The 24,814-nt window shown below is 50.0% G+C and overlaps 6 protein-coding genes across 6 annotated transcripts; 2 read left to right on the top strand and 4 right to left on the bottom strand.

Moving 5' to 3' along the window:
• Nucleotides 1–1,951: 1,951 nt before the first annotated feature.
• On the bottom strand, nt 1,952–3,890 carry M437DRAFT_63315 (MFS sugar transporter-like protein; the record flags this gene model as incomplete). Its single annotated transcript, XM_041024231.1, has 8 exons — nt 1,952–2,306; nt 2,367–2,915; nt 2,965–3,045; nt 3,091–3,112; nt 3,170–3,224; nt 3,280–3,496; nt 3,553–3,591; nt 3,646–3,890. The coding sequence occupies 8 exons, from the start codon at nt 3,888–3,890 to the stop codon at nt 1,952–1,954; spliced, it is 1,563 nt and encodes a 520-aa protein (XP_040882791.1).
• A 982-nt stretch (nt 3,891–4,872) lies between these two features.
• On the top strand, nt 4,873–8,189 carry M437DRAFT_63314 (beta-galactosidase; the record flags this gene model as incomplete). The annotated part of the gene is made up of 3 exons (XM_041024230.1): nt 4,873–5,184; nt 5,238–6,970; nt 7,025–8,189. The coding sequence occupies 3 exons, from the start codon at nt 4,873–4,875 to the stop codon at nt 8,187–8,189; spliced, it is 3,210 nt and encodes a 1,069-aa protein (XP_040882790.1).
• Nucleotides 8,190–8,478: 289 nt separating this feature from the next.
• Nucleotides 8,479–11,737, bottom strand: M437DRAFT_63313 (uncharacterized protein; the record flags this gene model as incomplete). The annotated part of the gene is made up of 2 exons (XM_041024229.1): nt 8,479–11,363; nt 11,566–11,737. 2 exons carry the CDS (start codon nt 11,735–11,737, stop codon nt 8,479–8,481), a joined length of 3,057 nt encoding a protein of 1,018 aa, XP_040882789.1.
• Nucleotides 11,738–12,232: 495 nt separating this feature from the next.
• M437DRAFT_9238 (vacuolar serine protease) lies at nt 12,233–13,937 on the bottom strand (the record flags this gene model as incomplete). Its single annotated transcript, XM_041029076.1, has 3 exons — nt 12,233–12,367; nt 12,418–13,365; nt 13,551–13,937. Coding segments are annotated over 3 exons (1,470 nt in total), but the record flags the coding sequence as incomplete, so codon positions are not given.
• Nucleotides 13,938–15,522: 1,585 nt separating this feature from the next.
• M437DRAFT_81614 (beach-domain-containing protein) lies at nt 15,523–22,613 on the top strand (the record flags this gene model as incomplete). The annotated part of the gene is made up of 3 exons (XM_041027592.1): nt 15,523–22,269; nt 22,322–22,489; nt 22,557–22,613. The coding sequence occupies 3 exons, from the start codon at nt 15,523–15,525 to the stop codon at nt 22,611–22,613; spliced, it is 6,972 nt and encodes a 2,323-aa protein (XP_040882787.1).
• A 216-nt stretch (nt 22,614–22,829) lies between these two features.
• M437DRAFT_72626 (uncharacterized protein) lies at nt 22,830–24,548 on the bottom strand (the record flags this gene model as incomplete). The annotated part of the gene is made up of 1 exon (XM_041025889.1): nt 22,830–24,548. The coding sequence occupies one exon, from the start codon at nt 24,546–24,548 to the stop codon at nt 22,830–22,832; it is 1,719 nt and encodes a 572-aa protein (XP_040882786.1).
• Between the last annotated feature and the right edge of the window lie 266 nt (nt 24,549–24,814).

Raw genomic sequence — 24,814 nt, 5'->3', positions numbered from 1 at the left:
AGCTGGCTGAACCCAATCCGGACGGTTTGGAGGTGGCCAGGATGTTCGGACAATCCACACCGGACATCGCAACATGGCACATAACGTCCACAAGATAACCTGGACCATGGGCGATGTCAAGCTGACTGCGTCGTCCGGCAGTGGTAGCTGAACAACCATGCATACTAGACATGCAACGCTGTAGATCTCGCATCGTACTGGGTGATTTTCGTGTGGCGTAGTGACCTGGAGCAAAGTGGCTGTTCAGGTGTTCACCCCGCTGGCATGAAAGTCCTTTGCTCGTGACTGCTGAGCAATCAAAAAAGATATGCTGTTTTCTACAATGATTCGTCGCTTCCATATCACAGCCTCTTTGCTGCCAAGTTTAGAGCGCCCACATGCAAACCAGAGTAGAATGCCTGCAATGATAACAGGATTTCTTGAGACACCGGTAACGCAAGATCGCGATATACGACCTTGATTCTTGCACTGCCTGGACATGGTATGCCCGCTTACGACGCGAGAAGGTTCAATGCCACTTCTCCATCTGCGAGCTTACTCCTGCACGATGCGAACACGACAGCGGTATATGCACCTTTTGGCGACCCGTAACAAGATAGCAGGTGTTCTATCAATGCGGATACCCAAAATTCCGACGCCTGCCGAGCGTGGATCCCGTCTTGTTCGGCATGGGTTGGAGTTGTCGTGTTCGAACTCGCACGGTTGTCGCTAGGACGACTCGAAGCTGTCCAAGTCGCGCGAGTCATCAAAACCCAGCATAACAACTTCTTGCCCTCTGTTATTTCTCAATTCAGGCGGCAAGGTGCAGCCGACACGCTGTTTCCTGATCGATATATCCCGCCTGTCCTCAACAGTTTCTAGAAGATGTCAGTGCTGCGGTAGTTTTTGTCGCAAGAACTCGACACTCGTATCGTTAGTCACTAGTCTCTGTTATAGGGTTGCTCAGCCTCGCTCCTCAAACCATGACTCTGAAACACACCTTCTGCCGACTTCAAGCCACATACTGCCATATGGCGAGGGCGACATCCAACCGTGTCTCTTAACTTCAACACATCGTTAGCCAAGAATATCACTATCATGTCTACATTTTCGTATTCGCTGCAAGTATTGGCGAGCCATGCTGTCCAGAAAACATTTCTAAAAGCCCAGTCAATTGAACTCTCGGCAGCGCAAATCGATCATTCTGTGACGCGTTTGAAAGGGATAGGTATCAGGATCATTTAGCTCATATAACACTCGTCGGCGTGCCGTCGAGCTTACGATCACTCGGATGACCATCCACTCGAGATTGTTTCTGAATTTCATCGCGCATACCAGTACATCGTACGTCACCCTCAATCAATCGCAAGCTTGCCATGCCATTATCGATCTTACGTTGACCGCGTCAACAAGGTATCTTGGTTTATCATTATACCGCGTATCCGTGAGCAGTGTCTCGATCGGGTATCTGGAGTCGTGCCCCTCGTGGTGACTAGTGCTCTAGTCTCATGGACTGAGCGTGCTTAAGCCACCATCTGGATATCTGGGATGAACTTGATTGACCAGTCTGACTGAGACGATGATAGATGGCATTACGAAGATGGCCAATGCAGAAGGAGCATGCAGAGTAGAGGTCGACTGACTTTGGATCAGCTCAACCCGAATTGGGAAGTCATAGTCTGAGGAAGCGACAATGTTGCATCTGGGGACGTTTCGCTGAAAACATCACAAGGAAAGAACGGTAGAACATGAGGAAGCAGGAGTCTTGTGAGTCGTTTTGAACAATGAACAATGAACTGTCAGAAAGGTCACCATCAGAGAAAGAAGTGACCGACAACTAGAAAGCAAGACTCCAATATTGCACCTTTGAGATACCAATCTTCTTGTAATTGGTGAGCAATCATTACATACAAAAACTATCCTTGCCGCACCATACTATCGTCAACACACTACGGACCGATACACGAGAAAATCAGTGCTCTAACTTCTCGACCATAGCTGCATCCACATCGAGCGTATTGAGCACAGTAGCAGCATCTCTCTTCTCCAAACTCTTCTTAACTGGATTCTTGGCCTCGAAAACCTCAGAGAGTTCTTCAAGAGTACGCTCCTTGGTCTCTGGCCAATAAAGATAGATGACACCGAATTCAATCAGGTCCCAGAACACAAACACCAGGTAGAAGTAAGCCCCGATGTTTGCAAATGCCGGACCTGAGCCGTACTGGATGACGGCAGAGCTGATGTTCGAAGCAAGGTTGCCGACAGCAGTTCCCTTGGCTCTTGTAGAGGTAGCCAGTGTCTCGGCGATATACATGCTTTGAAGAGGTCTGACGGACGACGTTAGCATATGGTAAGAGCTAGAGTACAGGAAAACCTCGATCACTTACGTCCAGCCGAAGGAGAAGACGATACCGAAAAGGTAAATGAAGGCGATGGTTGTGTTTGCTGCTGACTTGTTGTCGATATCATGTTGTGCAAGCTTGCTCGTGCCGCAAATAATGGCAAAACATCCCGAACAAAAAAGAATCGAGTATAGCAACAGTGGCCTGCGACCGACGACATCGGTCATACGAGCTCCAAGGATTGCTGCAAAGAAGCAAATGACGGGGTAGATGCCGTTCAACATGAGTTTGGTGCCCTGAGAAGTGATACCAGCATTTTCGAGCATGACAGGAAGGTAGTAGGACGTAACGCTGTTGCCACTCAACTGGCCGAAGCATGCCATTCCTAAGACACAAATGAGTCTTCGGCGAGCTGAGTGAGTGTTGACCAGCTCAGAGTAGTCCCATCCTTTCTTGTCGGATGCATCTTGTCGAATTTGGTTTTGCATCTCCTTGAGCTGTAGAAGGACGATTGGGTGCGATTCATCACCATCGCCGTGGTAACGGCCTAGGACCTTAGTAGCTTCTTCCATTCGATCTTGAGCACAAAGCCATCTGCAAACACTTTAGTGGGTGTAATGAGGATCAAATATATTAAGCTGACCTTGGACTCTCTGGCAAGAACCAAACACCGACAGCAACGATGACTGAAGAGACCAGCTGACACCAGATAGGAATACGCCAGCTAACATCTGATTTGACTCGTTCAGCGCAGGCCTAAATGACCCACGAAGCGATGATTGATCCAATATCTAGGGAGACAAGTTAGCAGGGCGTGGAAACAAAGTTGAATTTGACCTGAAGCTTACACCATGTGCAGTTGTAGAGTCCAGTTAATGTGCCGCGCCACGCAGGATGAGCCATCTAAGAGTGATTTAGCTGTGTGACTTCAATTGACGTTTTGAGCAGAACAACAAACCTCAGCAACGTAACACGGAGCACTGACGCACGCGAACGATACACCGAACCCAAGAATGAACCTGCCGGCGAGGAATATCCCTCTGTTTACAGCAGGGGTTTGGATACAGGTGCCAACGATAACGATGGCTGCGCCTGTAAACATGCCAGCCCTTCTGCCCCACCTATCGTTGCAAGGTCCGGTAAGGAAGACAGCAGGGATTGACCCAATGTTGTATCTATTAGGGTCGTCAGCAAAGGCAAGGTGATTTGATGGTCTGCAATCAGAGCTTACATGGCAAATGTTATGCCAGTGCTACTACCGGCAGATTTCCTGTTCAAGTCAGCATGAACGTTGTTCCATTGTGTCTTGTAGAGGCATGTTTACATGTGAAAGTAGTCAAGGTAAGTATCCATGGCGTTCAATCCTCCCATCAAGCTGCCATCATATCCGTTCAAGCAGCCGCAGAGGTAAGCGATAGTCAAGCAGCCATATAGCTTTAGCATGTTCGATGACCAAGGACTCTGTTTAATGTGAACAGCCTCTTCTGACAGCTGAACAGCTACCTTGGCTTGCTGAAAGTCATTGTCCGCATCATCTACATGTGTGACACCGTCCTTCTTGATGTCCATGGCCAATGAAGTTAGAGGAAAGGGAACAATGATTGAGAGAGAAAGATGGATAACAAGCTGACTGCCATACAGGCGCCCACTCACTTTAAATATGTTACCATGGCGAGTACAAAGTGACTCAGTATACTACCATATGCCTTCATCTGAGGAGCTTCATCTGGTAATTGTCTAAGACCAGCTGATCGTTGCATAATCCTTCCTAAAGGAACATCTGGGGAGAAGACCTGGAGATGGGTATGATCTGCAAACCTGGGGCAAGTTTGGGGTATGGTTTATCGCAATATTGATACGATACGAGACGGTAGCATGTGCCCCCGCCGGCGAGGATGTTAGTCTGGGATTGATTGAAGAGTTCAAGAGCTCGTGAGCTGATAGACCGAATTTCCGTTTGGTCGTTTGATATCTTGTACCCCGCAGATGTACCTTCAATTAACCATGGCTTTTTTCCGAATGGCTGATGAGGTGTCGGAGTGAACTCAGATGGGTAATGACACCCCCACCAGCAGTGAGATGGCTTGGAGAAGAAGACAATCCATTTCTCGTGGAAAAGCTTCTGTCAAGTTGACATCGCACACTTTCTGATCAAAGAGTTAACACTCGTTGTCTGAGTGTCAGGAAGCAGCGTCGGGGGTTGTCTTACCTGCATTGCGCCTTCCTTCCCCTCGCCTTGGCTGCTCCCTTAAGGAATTCAACCTGACTTTCTTGGGTAGCTTGTCTGTACAGAGTCAATCCTTCTATTGGCGACAAGACTTTTAGACTATGTGCTCGCCTATCATCACCAAGGTTGTAGTAGGATCCTTGGGTGTCGAGCCGAATGGGGCTCAATCTACCGAGAGGGGTTGGGCGATCGCAGGCTGACGGATGGCTTGGAAACGCCAAAGTCAGATGACGACCACAGGTCGTCGAGCTCACGACAACGATTGATAAAGTGTTTTGAGACCGAATAACTAGCAACTCAGACGGCTTGACACAACCGCCGAATATGTCTTTGCCTGGAAGCTTGACAGCTTCGGACCATCATTCTGGCCAGTCTTCTGATCTCGACATCTGCAACCCCAAGATCGTTCATCGCAATCGTCTGCCTGCTCGTTCATACTGGATTCCAGAGAAGTCTCTCCTCTTGAATGGCACATGGGGCTTTGTCTACAGCCCAACACCCAAGCATGCACCCCATCCTAGCTTGTACTCTGATGGCCTGAGCAGTCTTGTAGATGCTCTTACGGTTGATGGCGAAGGTCAAACTGCAGACATAAAATGGTCTTCAATCACTGTTCCAGGGCATTGGCAATTGCAGGTAAGCTCAACTGAATCTTGTATCAATAAGTTGCAGCATACTGACTTTCTTAGGGCTACGGCAAACCACACTACACTAACACGGTCTACCCTTTCCCTGTGTGCCCACCCTATGTGCCTACTGAGAACCCCACGGGAACATACCGTCGCAACTTCTTTGTTCCCTCTTCCTGGTCTGAGGATTCTCAAATTCGTCTTCGATTCGACGGAGTCGATAGTGCTTACCATGTCTACCTCAACGGCCAGAAGGTCGGTTATTCTCAAGGCTCACGAAATCCTGCCGAATTTGACATTACCAATTATGTGAACCGCGGAGAAGATGTCAATCGTCTCATTGTCAACGTGTTCCAATTTTGCGACGGTAGTTACATCGAAGATCAAGACCAATGGTGGCTCTCGGGCATCTTTCGCGATGTGCACCTAATATGCTTCCCAAGCAAGACCCGGATCGAAGATGTTTTCATCAAGACAGAGCTCGATGGAGAATACCGAGACGCAAAATTGCATGTTGAGCTGGACCTCACGATCCACGAAGCAGCTGAGGCAATGCTGACCCTGCGGAGCCCAAACGGCTCTTCTGTCATCAACGAGAAGATACAGCTCTCTGCTGAATCTCCTCACAGCCCACATGTGTTTGCTGTATCGAATCCTGTCAAATGGACTGCGGAGGCACCACAACTTTACTCGTTGGAAATCAATCTGCTAGACTCGGACTCTGACACTCCTGTTCAGACAGTCAAGCAAAAGGTCGGATTTAGATGTGTCGAGATCATCAAAGGCAACATCAGTGTCAACGGCAAACCGATTTTCCTGAGAGGTGTCAATCGTCATGATCACCATCCCATATTCGGTCGAGCTGTACCGCTGGCTTACATGAGAAGAGACTTGATGATCATGAAGCAGCACAACATCAATGCTCTACGTACTTCTCATTATCCCGCAAACCCAAAGTTGTACGAGCTGTGTGATGAGCTTGGCCTTTGGGTCATGGATGAAGCTGATCTCGAATGCCATGGATTCTTTGATGCTGTCGAACGACCCCTCAACTTACCTCCAGACATGGGATACGAGGAGCGCAAGAAGTACACTTTCGATAAGGCAGCCAAGTTTACTAGTGACAACGAAGACTGGAAGACTGCTTACCTCGACCGCATGGTGCAGATGGTAGAAAGAGACAAAAACCATCCGTCTATCATCATGTGGTCTCTTGGTAATGAAGCTTTCTATGGCAGAAACCATGTCGCTATGTATGAATGGGCCAAGTCTCGCGATCCAGAACGTCCGGTTCACTACGAAGGAGATGTCAATGCAGCATCTGCCGACATGTTCTCCTACATGTACCCATCAATCGAGAAATTGATCGGTCACGCGACTGAAGAAGGCGATGACTTCAAAAAGCCCATTGTACTCTGCGAATATGGACATGCCATGGGAAATGGCCCGGGTCTCCTAGAGGACTATCAAGCCGCCTTCCGCAAGTATCGCAGACTCCAAGGTGGCTATATCTGGGAGTGGGCGAATCATGGTCTTCTCAAGACCGAAGGCGACAAGCAATTCTACGCATATGGCGGAGATTTTGGCGATGTGCCAAACGATGACACTTTCGTCATGGACGGTCTTCTGTTCAGTGACCATACACCAACCCCAGGTCTGACTGAGCTGAAGAAGGTCATCGCTCCTGTTCGAGCTTGGATTGAAGGCAAGAAGTTGGTAATCAAGAACGAGTATGAATTCATAACCTTGGGCCAGTTCATTGCTGATTACAAGGTCGAGGTTCTTGGTATACGGTAGGATTATCCTCGGTGCTAAGATATGAGTAATCTTGAACTGACATTTCACAGACCTGACCGTGTTCTATCTGGTCCGATTCAACTTCCTCACATTGATCCTGGCACCGAGGCCAAGATCGATCTACCTGAGGAGATCTTCAATGTACATCGACCCAATGGCACAGAGGTGTGGTTGACCATCGACTTCCGTCTCGGAGTTGCGACTCCATGGGCAGAAGCCGGCCACAGCATTACATGGTACCAGACCCGACTCTCTGCAAAAGATGACGATTACACCTACGGTATCGAGCGACCCATCATGTCGAGCGCCATCACCCCTCACGAAACACAACTGCACTACCGATTCATCGGCTGTGACTTCCACTTCAACTTTTCTCGAGCCAGAGGAACACTGGTTGAGTGGGTGTACGGCGGCAGATCTGTACTCAAGAAGCGCGACACACCAGATGATCCTCTGCTAGCTCTAGGCTTCTGGCGTGCACCAACCGACAACGACGCCGTGGGCATGAGCAAAGAGTGGAAACGCTACGGTCTCGACTCCATGACACCCCAACTGCGCAGCTTCTCGCTTGAAGACAATGGTCCCGATAAAGCTCGCCTCACCGCTGTATACTACTACAGCCCACCAGTACTAGCCTGGGGCTTCACCGCAAAAGTAACCTACGAGATCTCTTCCGCAGGCCAACTCTCCATCACCATCCATCTAACACCACAAGGAAACGCTCCAACCACCCTCCCCAGAGTAGGTCTAAACCTCCAACTCGACTCCTCCTTCAAACAAGCAACCTGGTACGGCAAAGGCCCCGGCGAATCCTACAGCGACAAAGCAACTTCCCAACAACTAGGAATCTGGAACTCTACAATTCGCAAGCTCCAGACCCCCTACGAAGTGCCCCAAGAAAATGGCAATCGTATAGAGACTCGCTGGGTCAAGGTGTTGAATGAACAAGGCTTGGGAATTAAAGCTACGTATATCCCTCGTCCCAAGGAAAAAGAGTTTTTCCAGTGGGCGTGTTGTTTGCATGATGCAAAGGTGTTGGAGGAAGCCAGACATCCTTGTGATTTGGTGGAGAGGGAAAGTCCGTTGTGGAGGTTGGATGCTGATAATGCTGGTGTTGGCACTGCGGCTTGTGGTCCTGGTGTCAAGAAAGAAGATCAAGTGGAGTGTAGAGAGAGGGAGTTTACTTTTGTGCTCGAGCCTGCTATAGACTTTTAGAAGCTGATGTAGAAGGTGTGGTAGGCGTCTCAAGGCTTGCTTTTGTTACTTATGTTACATCTGTGATTGTTGAGGCTCACCCCGTTCACATGAGAAAGCATGTTGCTCTGTTGTGTGTATTTTGCAAAGGTCATTCTGACACTAAGATGCAGACCAAAGAACGAAAGTAAAAGTGCGTGAAAGTGGAAATATCATCTTGATCATTCTGTGATGTTAATAAGACAACTCCGGAAGCACCGACCATACCGCAATATAAATACAAATGAAGAATGCACAATCAATGTGCTAATCATATAAAGGCTGGAGGAGAGTTTGCAACTACATGTGCTTTCCTCGAGTTCAAGAATTCGTCCACCATCCGCTGTCCAGGCGAGGAACCTTTGCTCTTTGACGAGTCCTTTGTTGGTGTATAGAACGGAGGGATTGTTATGCCATCAATCATGCCAGTAGGTCTGGTTGGTGCAATGTTCTCTTTGCTGTCACTTGCATAGGGTCCTTCTGAGATTCGACGCAATGTATCGTCGAATGTATTCGGAGCTACAACTCTGCGACGGATATTGAGACTCGAAGCCTCTAGGTTGCGGTTGTTGCGATACATGACGCGAAGGTCTAAGGCCGACTTTGGAGCCTTGACGAAATCTTCTCTGCCTGCGGAGTCGATTTCGTCCGTCGAAGGACCATGGCCGTGACGTGCAGCGCGCATTGCAAGACTTGACTTCTTGCGTATGAGTGCGCTTGTTGATTGCCTTTCTCGGACAATCGATGAAGACAATGTAGACTGATCCGTATCACCTCGCTGACTTGCTTTACTGGAAGCCCTTTCAGCAACAGATGCTCCCGAGCCTGAGGCAGACCTGTTACCAGAAGACGTGCTAGAAGGATTGGTACGGCGACCTGATGCTCTGCTCGATGGCCTACCAGTGTCGATTAGAGGGTATCGCTCATTCATGATGCTGGAGGATCGAGAACGTAGTTCAGGTCGACTCTTTGACGGTTGCAACACTGGCGGGTGCTGCTGTAGGCTTTCTTTGGAATCGTGAGGGTGGCTGTTGTTTGGGGAATAGTCAGGTCCGGCCAGAACAGTATCTCCAACAGGTGCAGGCGTCATGCTGAAGTCTTCGATCTCTTTGCTAAACCAGGCTCTCCACTCATTACTCGGTTGTGGTGCGTAGGTGGAAAATCCATTCACAGGACGCGGGGGTGAGTCGAGAGGATAACGCTTGACCTCGTGCCCAGTGATTGTTATGAATGTGCCAACAGCATCGGGAGAGACGGATCTCGAGTATATACTGGGCGAAATGACATGTTGTCGAATCTCATGAAGATCAGCACCGTTGCTAAACGTTGTTGCAGCAGCGTCGTGGGATGCGTGACGGACAGCGACAGGTAAGCTGGAGTTGACATCCTCCAACGGTCGCAATTCATATGGATTATCGCCCTTCATGCAATAATTGAGAGCTCGTGAAACAACCGGTGAGCCGTCCTCCAACGCGGCCTGCCACCGGTTTTCTGATCTCTCCACACGAGCAGCGATTTGCTCATTTGATGGTGGGGCTGCTTCTGCCTGACGGCGTTTTTTGGAACGTATGCTTGGTGCCATGCTCCACCAGGACGACTTTCGAGTCACTTGATGTGGTGGGTCCGGGGCTGGACGCGTAGGAGACTCGGGGATGGTAGGTTCTGGGGTGACCATTCGGATAGTCTCGGCCGGTGATACTGGTGGGGAGTTGTTGAAGACGACAGCAGATGGCTGTGAGGGGACCTCCTCGACTACTACAGACGGCACCTCGGGGTTGTTGATGCGGTTCTGTAGTGCATCATACAAGCGCTTGCTATCTTCCGACTTGGCTCGAAGGCTGGTCTGGCTGGGACGACGAAGTGGGAAACGTAATGCTCGACCGAGAAACGAGCCAGTAGGTGCTTCCTCTGCGGTAGGACTAAGCGCTTGAGAAGCCGAAGTCTCCTCGATCGAGGGTAGGCGTTTGCCATGGCGTGAGACTGTCGAGTTGGACCAACTTGTCATTCGTGATTGTGTACCCGAAGAGCAACCAAGAGATGAGAAAGGTGATCTAGGTAGGGATATTCCATTATCCGGACCAGTCGTCGAGAAACTGTCGTCGTTTGTCTTATAGACATCGAAATGGAGATTTCTTGCTTCTACGTGTTGAGCAGGAAACTGTGACTGCACTCGCTTCGGTCTTGATAACAGCCTTCTGAATCTGCCCTTCAGGGACTCCGAGACGGTCCGTTGTTTCTTGAGCTTGCCAGGAGTTTTGTCAGACTTGATCTCCACGGGCGGAGCAGTAGAGAAGATGGCTTCGGATTCTTCGACAAAGTTGTAGGGCGGCACCGACGAGTCATACTGGATAAACGGGGCAGGAGCCGGTGACTTGGAGAAGCGTTTCCTCAATGGAGCAGCGAAGGACTTTCTCTCGCGAATCTCCTTTTTGTGGAAACCCTGAAGGTAGGCATCCCAGGCAGCCGTCTTGATCTCGTCGTCGGTCTGCAGGTCGCGAGTTTGTCGTCTAGAGGCAGTGCTGAGTCGTGACTCTGACACATCTGTCATGGTAACTGTAGGGTCATTGGAGGCTTCAAGAGCAAAGCGGTAGGGAGTATCTGGCAAGAGGGATTGTCGAGTTGGAGCGCGCGCAGGTATGGTTGCGGGAGCGGTCGCAGGTCCTGGCAGCAGTGCAGGGCGTTCGGGGCGGTCAGACTTCTGAGTGGACTTGCGTCGATTTTCATCAAAATGACTACCTTCAGAGCGACGAGAGCGACGTCTTTGAGGTCGATCTCCTTGCGAATGGCGGCACGCACGCGTGTAGGCTTCTACAGCGGCAACCTCTGCATACTTTGGATCGGTGGATATTGATGGCTCGAAGGGCCTGTGGCTGCTCGAAGATGATGACTTGGCCCGGCGTAGGCGCAGGGCAGCATCACTGTTGGCGCGGGACAGCATTGGAGCTTCCTTCGGGGATGTTCGTTGCGAGTTGTTGATGGGTACAAGAAAGCTAGGAAGACGTATGCGGCGATACCAATGCTTTGGTATGAGATGCATTTGGGTGATTTGATCGAGCATCGAGAAGGCAGAACCTACCTGTCTTTGTTGAATGTCTGCATATTGCAGAGGCAGGAGGACTATGGGATGCTCTTTCCCATTCGAATAGAGAAACCATACTGCATACAAACCATTTCACAAGTTATTTCGGACAGATACGGCCATTACCTGAGCACAATAAGATCTCATCTTGTCAAAACTTCCCTCTTGGATATGTGATAAGTATCCATACTCTGGAAAATATGAAGGACTTCATGATCGCAATGAGATTAGGCGTCGCTCTCACAATCCAGGGCGAAGAAGATCTGACTGGCAACTTACGAGTCCTACTGGCCGTGAGAACAAACTCTTGAATCCAGTTACTCACAAGAGCGAGTTGATGAATATCGAAGGACGTCAAGCTCACGTATCGCCAAGATGCGATGGTGACATTCATGGACGGGCACCTTTCCGCCGAGACGGCCGAAAATGACTCAAAGCATAGGCCATGCATCACGAGATCCTGAACCGAGGCATGCCGAGCTGACTCGAAATGGAAGGTGGCTGAATTACGTGACGCGTGTGACGCCTCGCGCCATCACTGTAGCAATTTCACAGTAGCAGGGAAGACTCGAGTTGATGTTGTCAGGAAGAACCGTCCATTCTCTCATGGGGTCAATCCATATTATATGTGTACATAATGAAATAAGAAATATGCATCTGATTATCCTCCGTAAACCGTGACAAAAGAAATAAGAGTATGCAAGACATCAGGTCGATATGTCAAAGCCTACTCCAATGCAATGTGGCTCCGTCGTGGACGCCATACACGCTCGTTCAATCATGCATAGAGACTCTACTCCTGAGTGGCGAGGAACTCCTCGATCTCCGACTCGAGCTTGGCGGTGAGGTGTGCGATCTCCTTGCGGGTAGTCTCGAACATCTCTCTCATGTCCTCGCGGATGGTGGAAGCGTCCATCTCCTGGACCTTCTTGTAGGCATCGTAGGCAGAGTCGGTCTTGGTGACAGACTTGAGCTCCTCGATGGTCTTAGCGCGCTGGCGCTGGATGTTCTTGGCCTTGTAGCTGCCGCCAGCAATGACCTCAGTGTAGTTGGCAGAACCACCACCGTTCCAGGCAAGGATCTGGTTTGCATTAGTAGTGAACAGAACAACAGGAGTACAGAGTTACTTACGTTGGCAGTGTCTGAGGGAACATCCTCAAGAGCACCAACAGTGGCGATGGAAAGGAGGTCAGCCTTGAGCTTCTTGGGGGTGATATCAGCGACGGCGTAGGCGGAGTTCTTGGAGGGCTGGAGGGAGAGGAGGTAGGCGAGGAGACCAGCAACGTGAGGAGAGGCCATCGAGGTACCAGAGATGACGTTGGTAGCAGTCTCGCTGCCAATCCAGGTGGAAAGAATGTTAAGACCAGGAGCGAAGATGTCGTTGCACTTGCCGTAGTTGGAGAAGTAGGCACGCTCGTCAGCAAGAGTGGAAGCACCGACGGTGACGGCCTTCTCAGCAGCGGCAGGGGAGTATCTGCACGAGTCGGCGTTGTCGTTACCAGCAGCAACAGCGAAGTGGATGCCAGCGTCGACGGCAGCGTTGACGGCCTGGTCGAGGAGAGCAGACTTGCCACCACCAAGACTCATGTTGGCAGTGCTGCCCTTGAAGCCCTTTCTCTTGCCCTTCTTGGCCTTCTCAACCTGCTCAAGGTGAGACTCAGCGGCGTACTCGACACCCTTGACGACATCAGACATGGAACCTGAGCCGTTGGAACGGAGAACCTTGACGGCCTTGACGTGAGCCTTCTTGGCGACACCGTACTTCTTGCCAGCGACGGTACCAGAGCAGTGAGTGCCGTGGCCGTTGCCGTCCTTGTCCTCATCGCCCTGAGGGATGGTCTTGCCCCAGGAGGCACGGCCCTCAAAGTCGACGTGGTCAACGTTGGTGCCAGTGTCGATAACGTAGACATCAACACCCTCACCACCGTCGGATGAGTAGAGGTACTTGTTGAATGTGCCGAAAGTCAAGCTGTCGCGATGAGAGATACGAGCGAGACCCCAGGGAGCGCCCTTCTCGACTGCAGGGTCTTCGGACTTGGCGAGAGTGTGCATAATCTGGTCCTTCTCGACGAAGGCAACCTTGATCGATCGTGTCAGCAAAGCTCTAATAGGACAAGGGCTTCGAAGGGTGTTTAGGCAGCAGTTTCGAATTGCCACACGACTGGGCAAAACAGCTGAAAACAAGCTTCGGAGGTGTTTCCAGGATGATTTGTGGAAGGTTGAAGGCATGATAGTGGAGAGATCGTGAGATCGTGTGTACTTACATCGGGGTGCTTGCGGATGGCCTCGATGACAGACTCGTCAAAGTGACCTGAGTAGCCCTTGAGGCCAGCCATGTTGTATGTGTGCTTGAGACCGTCGAAGACAGTCTCGAGGAAAGGCTCCTGCGATCTCTTGCGGAGCTCGAGCTTGGTGTTCAAGGTCTGCTCGTGGATGTCCTGCACCCAGGTGTGGTGAGCGGCGGCATCGTGGTGGTCGACGTGATCCTTGAAAGCGATCAGGTAAGAGTCGGGGATGGTCTCAGCATCGACAGATGAGATGAGAGGAGCGGCGTCGTTGTCGATGCTCTGATGGCTCAAGGTGTCTGCCTTGATGACAGGCTTTGCAGCTGCCAGCAGCGGCAAGAGGGTAAGACCAGCGATGCCCTTCATGATGGAGGAGCTGGATATGTATGTGGTTGGAAAGTGTATGTAGTAGAGAGGATGGGGAAGAGGGAGTGGAATGAAGGAGGGATGGAGTCGAGGATGAGTCGAGTTGATGAAGGCCTTCACCTGGATGGGCGGGCAGCTCCAATCTGGGGTCACTCGTTATCAGGGTCCGTGCTTTCCATGCATGACGTTTCCGGCTTGATCACTAGACACATCTGTTCCGCACGACCTTGAACTCATTCTGCACCATATAGGAATCTATTCAGAGCTTGCAGCAGATATGCAGATAGTTTTGGGTTGTAGCATTTAGTAGATTTATCCATAGTAAAGAACTTGAGAGCGCAAAACCATCATGGAAGGACCACAGACACTATCGGTGACTCGGAGTGGGCGTTATCGCAGCCTTGGATTTGTGGAGCTATTTCGGCGCTAGCGATCAAACGCCTAAGTTACTCGTTCGAGGAACTCGTGTGCCCTCTTCTCGATTCACTGTTTAAGGCACCCGGTGCTGCGAAACATCGAAACGCTCACGTGCGCCTCCATTGCGGCCGTCGCACCTTGCAACCCTACTGCTGCTATCTCCAGGGCCTTTGCAGCTTAGCCCTTTGGCCTATCCCCTTTGGTCCCTCCTTGGCTGGTGTATGCTCGCTCCATCCTCGAAGCCGCAATCGAGCAAGCATTCTACTTTGCGGGGTCGTCACTTGACTGCTTGTTTGACTGAGCCCGGAGAGAACGCCTTCGGCTTCCGGATCATCTGCCCTTTGCACACTCACTGTCGCTTCCGGAGCAATGACATCGTTAGCTGTTCAGTTTGTATATATCGACCAGCACCGTTGATGCCAAAATGGACAACCGATCTCCGACTTCCCGTCGGTACAGGTCATCTACCAGCAACTCTAGTCCACCATTGCAAGTGAGGACAAGTGCATTTGCTTCGCTCGTCCAACGACTATCAAGTTGCACAATTACCACCTCGGAGTCGCTGCGGAGTTTTCATGATGATCTCACTAGATTGTGCATCTTCTTTGACGACAATGGCCAAAATGACATTCAAGACCAGTTTCGTCAAATACGCGGTTTCCAAGCGGTTCTTCATGTTCTAGAAGCAGCAATCCAATATGCCGAAGCACAAGGAACCTCAACGAGCATATCACATGTAGAAGATTTTGCCCAGATCGCCATTGATGTGCTTAATATCCTGAACAAAGCACTGCGAAAGCATCATGGAAACTCTCGCTATTTCACAAAGCGGGTCTCTGACGGAGGATGGCAAGCTCTACGCCATCTTGTGCAGAGCGTTTCATCCATTATTGCGAGTTCTGCCTCTGAAAAGTCTCGTTTCAATAGTCTTTTACGGTTCTTTTGTGCTGCTCTAGCATTGGCACTTGGCGACAGTGCGTATAACAATACTCTCAAACAGCTCTGGGCCGAGAATCCTGTCGGATCAGCCAATGGAGATGCTTCTCAAGAGACAGAAACCTGCCGAAAATCTGTCTCAGAGGCGATGACCTCCGAAAGGCTGCAGAGTCTGGTTCGTGATTGCTTGGACCGAAGTGAGCGAATTCTGAACTCGGAGGCTATGACTATCATGTCAGACTTCTATTCGTTAAGCGAGCATGGGATGGAGACTGCTCCTGAAAATATAGCTGTGCTGCCAATTGTCGTTCTGACAGTTCTTGATTGCCTCATTGAAACATCGGAGAGCAACAGGATCGCAATTCACGATGCTGGCACACTATCAGTCCTGTTGCCTCGCTTGGCGGAAACTGGCATGGAAGTACATGAGGCTGCACTATTACGAAAACTCTGCAAGTCGTTGCTATCACTTGGAACACGTCGGTTGGAGGAGACAGCTCAAATGTTCAAGTTGGCCTGCGAAGATGATTCCGCAAGAGAAATCTTACTAGAGGCTTTGCAGAAATCCAAACAACCTCCCGCTATCAAATTCGATTTGTCCAACTCCGGGCATTGCTCAATAGAGCTCGCCTCGTTACCACGACCCTTTCCACCTACTGCCGGATACACGTTCTCAAGTTGGATCAAGATTGATCAATTCGATTCAGACTGCCACACCACAATATTCGGAGCCTTTGATGCCAGTCAGACCTGTTTTGTTCTTGTATATATCGAAAAGGACACGCATCAACTGATTTTGCAGACATCAGTCACCGCGAAGAAACCAAGTGTGCGATTCAAAAGGTTTAGATTTGGAGCTGGAGAATGGTATCATATTACCATAGTGCATCGCCCGTCAAGGACAAGCGGTTCAAGTCCAGCTATACTATATGTTAACGGGCGATGCATTGAAGAGCAACATTGCCCATACCCAGAAGCGCCTCCGCTCATCCCAGAACTCCGTGCTCCTGTCCCTTCGCAAGTCCACAATACCACACGACGACCAGTCCAGGCTTTCTTCGGCACTCCACAAGATCTTGCTTCCCAAGCAGGCGATCGCCTCTTGAATTTGAAGTGGTCTCTTGCAAGCGCCTATCTGATTGATGCATCTCTTTCTCCCGAGCTAGTCGCTGTTTACCAGAAGCTTGGCCCTCGGTATTGTGGAAACTTCCAAGACTGCATAGGGCCTTTCTTGACATATCGCGCTTCCGCCGAACTCAATCGTTACAACGAAATGCTGCATGCGGATAAGGATGACAAGTCCGAAATCGTTCAGGCTACACAATCTCAGGGCAGCGAGCTTCTCCCAGAAGGCAAACTGTTGATCAGCATGTCCGCCTCATCGATCGTGAATATGAATGGTTTGCTGGCAAACGGTCTCAACATCGGGCACATGTTGAATGAAAAGGCGTCAGCACATCTTCAGTCTCTGACGCGCAACGGCAACCCGATGTTACTCAACGCAGCTCGACCTTCAATAAATGAGGCCATGACAAGGTCTTATGGAGCAGCTGTAATTACTGGAAATCCTATCTTGACGCTCACTCACGGTCTCGACGACGGTAGTTGGCAGATTGGTGGCTGCCTGCCAATTAACATGAAGATTATCCAAAGCGCGTCAACAGCTGATTCCCTTGTCATCTCGGTGGAGCTTCTCTTCCAAAGCATACTGGATAATTGGCGAACTAGTGAAGTCATGGAAAAGGATAATGGCTTTGGCATTCTAGCAGTTTTGCTGAGAGAAAAACTTGGAATATACAACAGCGGTCCTGGTGGTCACAGAACTGTCCCAATCGCAAAGACCATGCAACAGAGGGAAGAGCTGGCGTTGCGACTTCTCAAAGTCGTACTGGCGTTTGTTGGCTATAACGTCAAGAGTCCCGAAAACTCATTGCTGATCAACCCAATGGCCTACCGCGTTCTCCTTGTCGATTTCGACACCTGGCGTACGATAAGTCCTGAGACCCAGAAGCTTTACTATCAGCAAATCGCAGGATTCGTCTGGAAGAACAACAACCAAACTTTCAACATGAAACGTTACAATAAAATGAGGGTCGTTCGTAGATTCCTCGACGCTCTCAAAGTTGATCCAATCAGCGCTGAAGTTTTGCCCGAGGTCTTGCATGCTTTGAGAGCCCTCAGTCTGTGTAAAACAGCACATCTCAATCACCGAGATATTGCTACGTTCATCACGTACGCGCTACATGACGACAGAGCCCTGCAGTCAACCAACCCACTACTGAGGACACCTCGGAACAGATCGACATCGATCAAGTTGTCGTCTCCGCGGTTGGCCACACCTGAGACACCCAGTCCTACGTCAACATCGCCCAGTACGCACAAATTGAGCCAGTCAAATCTTGGTATCAGCATTGTGGAGACGTATTCAGAGGTTCTCTGTGGCTTCGAAACCAACACGCACATCAAACGCTTTGATCAGCAAGTTCCGACGCGATGGATCCTCCATCTACTAGCAGAGCCTGATTCTCGCGTTGTGGGTTCTGCGCTTTCAATCATATCAAGAGCCATCGTAGAGATACCCAGCTTCAAGTCTAAGTTTACTGAAAAGAATCATGGCTTCACAACGCTGCAAGCTAGACTGCGTAGCCACTGGACGTCTCCAAGGGTGTGGATGGGGTGCTTTGCCATACTATTCGGGCGTCCCTTCGTTTCTCGTGAGGATGCCGACGAACTCACCATCTTCCACCTCATGGAAACATTCATGCAGCAAGGGGAATCCGAGATACGGCATCCCGAAATCTTCCCAGCGATGGCGGGCATGTTGGAAGCAGGACTTAGGACTGTCGTCAAAGACTCATTACATCAAAAGGACAACGAAGATGCAGTCGAGTTGAACTCTATTCCGAAGACAATTATTCAGTTCCTTACAGACGTGCATTCTCGAAGCAAGTCGTTCAGAGACTTCGCCGTGGACTCCCACTACGTACAGGAACTACTTTTCGTGCTGTTTCCACTGATCACAAGTGCCGATCGACTTAGTGCGTCCGCTGAACTAGCATCAGAGAGTCCGCTGAACTTCCAAGGTCGCGAAGTGGTTCTGCGACCACACTCCAATTCGCTGGGCGAGCGACCGGCAGTACTCCGAAGTGGTTCTAGCAGAACCTTGCCTACTCAAGGACGACCGAACCAACTTCAGATACCTCGTAGAACCTCATCTTTCGTTTTCGTCAACCCTACCGCGGCGGAGGTTAAACAGTCTACCGTGTCAATGCGCTTCAACGCGATAATGTCTCCCACGACAAGCAAACCAGTCAAGCTCAACGTAGGCAACGCTGTTGTTGAGTCTTTGCTTGAGCTGGTAGTCATGGTATACATTGAGCAGGTCTCTCAACGCAAAGACTTTGCAGGTTTCGGTCTATTCCTCAAAGTGCCGCCTGGTTTCCAAGAACACCAAGCATATTTTGAATCATATGTCCTGCTTCACACTATGCACCAACTATGGAATCATCTTCAGCTGAATCAAGAGTTGATGGTTGAGCCTAGAACTTTGACGAATCTTGCTCGGTACAGCTTACATATGGCCGAGGCTGTGTTTGAGGGCTGGTTTATTGACGGAGCCCAACCATTACTTGACTTCACTGGCAAGGCCTTGGAGTATTTGCAACAGCCAGCTGTATCAGCGACAAAGGGAGTAAGACTATGCTCGCAGGCTGTGTCGACACTGCGCTCAGTATTCCTTCGTGTTACTCTTCTTCGCTTGTCCGAACTTGATGAATCCGAAGACGATGCAGACGCCTTGGACTTCCTCAGGAAGATGACATACTGGCAAACTATCTTGTTCTCACCTCAGAATCAAGAACTTCCGTTCATAAGGCTGATTTGTTATCTCCTATACATCAAGATGACTTCTCCGTCATCTCCAGTACGGCGTGCTGCTGCCTCATTATGGAGGATGCTGCTTGTACAGAAGCCGACTGAAGCAGCTACCATACTGATACAGAACTCCGACCCAAATCAGCGACACATCTCTACCGGTTTGATCAAACTTGCTGCACATGATGATGACGAGCTTCTGGAGTGGATTGACCAAAACCGAAAGCCTCTGGACGAGTTCTTCCATGAAACCATGTCAAGATTCTGGGACGAATTTGTCGGTTCCGAGAACCAGAAGACAGAAGAATCTGCCAAAAATCGCCTTGCTAAGCGCAAAGAGAAATTAAAACATTGGAAAGCGACCGAGACTGATCTTGATAATGTTGCGCACCGATTCGAGGTATCCACTAGACACTGGCGATCGAATATCCATTCTCAAGAGCGACTGAAGTATCAAGGCGCACTTCAGGACCAACAGGAAAATTTGAATCATATACATACTGTTATTTCTAGGCTGGAGACTCTGTTGAAGCAGCCCTCAGGTCTGTTCCCTGAAAAAGGTCCGTTCAAATGGCAGCTCGATCAGACCGAATCGCGCAATAGAATGCGTATACGGATAGTGCCAGACACACGACGTGATCAAGAGGCATTCCAGCCCAAGCGCAAGGCCTCTGAGCGCGTGTCTCAAACGGGGCTAAGGATCGACACACAGTCTCGCCCAAGCTTGTCAGACAACATCGTCTCGGCAGAGCCTACTCCGACCCCAAGGACTCCTGCTAATCTCAGTGTACCTCAATTCGAAGACACTCCATCCTCGCCAAGGGACGATTCTATCTCTGGCTCTGCGCTTCTTGATGGCGAATTTGAGATGGTTGATGATCCCAAGGATGGCGAAGAGGGATTCGAAGATAAGAACCGTAAAGTCTTGAAGAGTTTGCAGCGTGGCGATCGTGTACAGAACATTTGCAATGTCTCTCGTGTGGTCGGTCTAGAGGCTTTCGAGGGCCTATTGATCATAGGCAAGAAATGCTTGTATCTTCAGGACGATATGTTCCAAAGATCTGATGGCGAGATTGTCAGCGTTGCTCATGCTCCCGATGAAGAACGCGACCCTTACGTTCAGCTGATCTCGGGCAAAGAGATCAAGACCAAACGAAGACAACGCACGGAAAGAGAACCTGCAAGACATTGGACTTGGCAGGAGCTATTGCACATCTCGAAGCGCCGCTTCCTGTTCAGAGATGTTGCGCTAGAAGTCTTCTTCACAGACGGTCGCAGTTACCTCTTGACATTCATGACGCCTGCGGCCCGCAATGATGTTTACGCAAATCTTGCAGGGAAGTCACCACTCGTGTACGGGTCACTATCGTCCCTGCCTGCCGAGGATGCTTGGAGACTCGACTCATTGAGAAATCCAGAAGAGACGCCTCAAAGCTTTGGCTACAAATTTGCAAATGTGTTCAACTCAACATCGTCCAACGCGGCAACACGACGATGGACACGCGGCGAGATATCGAACTTCCAATATCTCATGCTTGTCAACAACATGGCCGGCAGAACTTTCAACGATCTTACTCAATATCCAGTGTTCCCCTGGATTCTCGCAGACTATACTAGCGAGGAACTCGATCTGACCGACCCTCGAAGTTTCCGTGATCTCTCCAAGCCGATGGGCTGTCAACATCCTGCACGCGAGTCCGAGTTCCGCGAACGCTATCGAGCCTTTGCTGAAATGGGTGATGAACACTCTCCACCTTTCCACTATGGCACTCATTACTCCTCGGCCATGATTGTCTCCTCTTACCTGATACGGCTGCCGCCCTTCGTACAGTCGTACTTATTGCTTCAAGGTGGTGCCTTTGATCATGCAGACCGATTGTTTGACTCGATTGAGAAGGCGTGGTTGTCTGCCTCCAAGGAGAACATGACTGATGTTCGTGAGTTGACACCTGAATTCTTCTGCTTACCCGAGTTCTTGCAAAACATCAATGGCTACGACTTTGGTCAGAAGCAAGGCAGTGGTCAAACCATCAATGATGTCGTTCTACCACCCTGGGCCAAAGGCGACCCTCACATATTCATTGCAAAGCATAGAGAAGCTCTTGAGAGCCCATACGTCAGCCAACACCTCCAAGAGTGGATTGATCTTATCTTTGGATACAAACAACGCGGCGAGGCAGCACTCGAAGCCACGAACGTCTTCCACCATCTTTCGTACCAAGGTGCAAAGGATTTGGATACCATGCAAGACGAAGTCGAGAAGCTCGCAACTATTGGCATCATTCACAACTTCGGACAAACTCCTCACCAAGTCTTCCAGCGTGTGCACCCCAGGAGAGAGGAAGAGAAGCACAGAGTTGAGAGACTCGACACCATCGCTGAATCATTGATCAAGCTACCATTTCCCCTACTTGAGAGCCATGAAAGAGTCATGGCATTGACATACTCGCCTACCCAAGAGCGTTTGTTATGCTCTCCCCCTTGCAAGCTAAATGTGCCACCAGCCTGCAAGAGCTACCTGCAATGGGGCTTTGCTGACAACAGTCTTCGCTTCTTCACTGCCGACAACAGGAGAATGCTCGGCTTGTATGAAAACCTGCATATTGGACAAATCAGCACCGCTCTTTTTGCAGACTCCAAGACTTTGATAACGGGCGGAGCAGACAGCACAATTGGCGTGTGGACCATTGGTTTCACTTCCGAGTCTGCAGACATCCAGTCAAGGACTTATCTGTTCGGCCATCGCACGCCTGTCAGTGTTCTTGCAGCTTCACGCGCTTTCAGCACTTTGGTATCTGCTTCGGTTGATGGTCAAGTATTCCTCTGGGACCTCAATCGCTTCGACTGCGTGCGTGTCCTCCAGGAAGCTAATAACGGCAGCCACACGATTCAGTGTGCCAAAGTCAACAATCTGACCGGGCACATCGCCTTATGCAGTGGCGCATATGTCCGAATCCTCACCTTGAACGGCCACCTTCTCGTCGAACAAAAAGTCTGCGATGCAGAAGATGACGAAATCACCTGCTGTGCTTTCTACGAAGGCGCTGCAAACGAGTGGGTAGAGCGTGTATTGCTGTTTACCGGCCACAAACGTGGTATCGTGAATGTGAGTTACTCCATCCCTAATCACAGAACTACCCAAACCTAACAACCAACAGGTATGGTCATTAGTCACCCTCCGCGATGGAGCATGGCACCTCCAACTCATCAAGCGATTGATGCATGTCGAGCCCACGCGCGGCGAGCCAAACATCCAGGTACCGACTATTACTTGTGTGCTTCCCATGTCACAAGCTGTATATACTGGTGATGAAGACGGCAAAGTTGTAAGTTTTGACCACGTGCTAGCAACAGCAAGCTTTAATCTCTTTACTGACGTGTTTGGCTTTGTAGTATGAGTGGAATTGTGTGCAGAGACAGGGAGCGGGGCCGTTTGCTGGTTGGAGATGAAATGCAAAAGTATAGAGTTGGGAATGCGAGCATCGGACAGGATGATAAAAGGAGGGATATTCTCTTTGCACAGAAAAAGTACATCTGGATATGGAGTTTTTGCATTTTTTTGGTATTCTATCTCTATGTCTTTGCGACCTGTAACACAAAGACAAGTCATTCATATCGTGTCATGCGATGATTTTTGTTGACTCATGAATGTCTCGTCGAGCTCTTCTATGGCCAATTCAAAACAGGATAGCTCTCTCTACTCTGCCACCCATGGTCAAAAGTACACCTTAACCCTGTACCCTGTCTCGCAGCAATAATCCCTCTAGCCACCGTTCTAGCCTCTGTTTCTCTCTCCAACCATCTAGCCATCAAGCCCACAAACATATCCTGATACTGATTACAAGCACCACACTCTTGCCAACACTCACCTACATCAGCATCCGCATGACAATCGCCACAATGCTGTACTTCAAACTCTCTCTTCTCTGGATGCATCGAGATGTAATCCCTAACATCGTCTATGATTTGTTGATGCTTGACCCCAATCCTGAAATACGATTTTGCCATTTTCTGACGGAAAGAAGGGGATTTTAGAAACGTGGCGTTGAGAGGGAACCAAGAGGAAGCTTCTTGGGATAAGTTTAGGTAGGTGAGGTGGCGCCAGGCGCCGTTCCAATCGGGGCCCTTGAGGCGTTGGGTTTGCGAGGACCAGTCGTTGTCGCTGTCGTCGGAGTCGGTGGGTTGGAGTGGGAGAGCGTATGAACGATGAGTCAAAGCTGGGAGCCAGGAGTGGCAGCCTTGGAGATCGAGCCAGCGCAGACAGTATGTGTTTTCGGCTAGCATACGTAGGACTAGAGCTGATTCTTCAAAGTCGCGGTCGAGAGATGCGTAGGGAGATGTTGAGTTTGGCGTTCGTGTTGGGAGTGGCCAGTGGGCTAGGCTGAGGTGGGTTATGGTGTGTAAGTCCTTGGACAGAAGTAGGAGGTCTGTCCAAGAGGCAGATGAAGGAGGATGAGCCAGAGAGAGTTTGGTCAAGTGTTGTAGATTGTTGTTGAAAGGTTTGGGGATGAAGAAGTCGCTGTCGTCTGAGGATGAATCTTCCTGGTCCCATGAGTCCGCAATGTCGCTTTTCTGTTGTTGTGATTTTTCCGCTGCTTCTTTGGTATCTTCTGCTGACTTGTGGAGCCATTTCCTAAGTTCTTTGATAGTAAAGCCCCAACCCACCAAGCCTGATAGATCCAGTGAAGAAGCTTCGGATGGATTCGGGAAGAGGGCATGAAGGCCAGCCATGTCGATACCCTCCGGAGGTCCCAGAGTGGTCAAGTAACTGAGCAAGACAACACGTAGGTGCGCTGGAATCACATCGAGCCACTCGCCGCAGTCTTCCACGATATCCGACCAGTTCCGCGCAGCCACCTTGAGCGACATGTCCAGTAAGCTGCCAGGGATAACAGGGTTATCATTTGCCATGTTCAAGAAACGAGCCAGTCCTTGAGGCATATTCCTGATCGGAGTACCATTTTGGCCAAAAGTCCTTGGTTGTCGTTTTGCCAGGTAGTAACGATTTTCCAGTGCTTGTCTATGACTTGTTAGTCTCGACACCCAACTAGGCGGAGGGGCAGGGCCGGGCGTCCTCAACCGCACTCTCGATCTCTGAGAAGCACTGTTTCTCGGAGCTGGAGCAGCTACAGCAGTTTGGCCCAAAATACCCTGACCAAGACTTGGTGGTAATGACCTTTGGTTTGAAAGCTCAGCAAGCTGTCGCTTTCTTTCAAGAGAAGCTGGAGATGCTTGGGCGAGTCTCAGGTTGGTGAGGCGTTCGTTGACAGATAACACAGGTTTTGCCTGAGCATTCTCGCTGGTGCGAGGACTGCCCCCGAGAGAGGGGTGAACATAGTTCGAGCCTGGTTTGGGTTGGTATGTCTGTCTGTGCTTCTTGGGCATCACAGAGAAAAGAAGAATGAAAGGGTTGCTCCGGTGGAATCCTCCAGCGTCCGGTTCCCAGAAGTATGTATGGCTCCTGGAAATCCTTCCGATATCCTGGCTCCTGAGTTTTTCTTCCAATGATAGTCCTCAAAGTGGTGTTTCCTAATATGACTTATTACTCATAAGAGCAGTTGGTAAGCGCAGTCACCGCAGTGCTCCAATAGGCTCGTGAGAAAGTTGAGCAAGGACAAGGAGACGCCACCTGCACGTTTTCCCATCGACTC

This window comes from Aureobasidium melanogenum, assembly GCF_000721775.1.
Source record: "Aureobasidium melanogenum CBS 110374 unplaced genomic scaffold scaffold_3, whole genome shotgun sequence".
Taxonomy (NCBI): domain Eukaryota; kingdom Fungi; phylum Ascomycota; class Dothideomycetes; order Dothideales; family Saccotheciaceae; genus Aureobasidium; species Aureobasidium melanogenum.
Note: the sequence above shows the minus strand (reverse complement) of the source record. Positions and strands in the feature narration are given on the sequence as shown.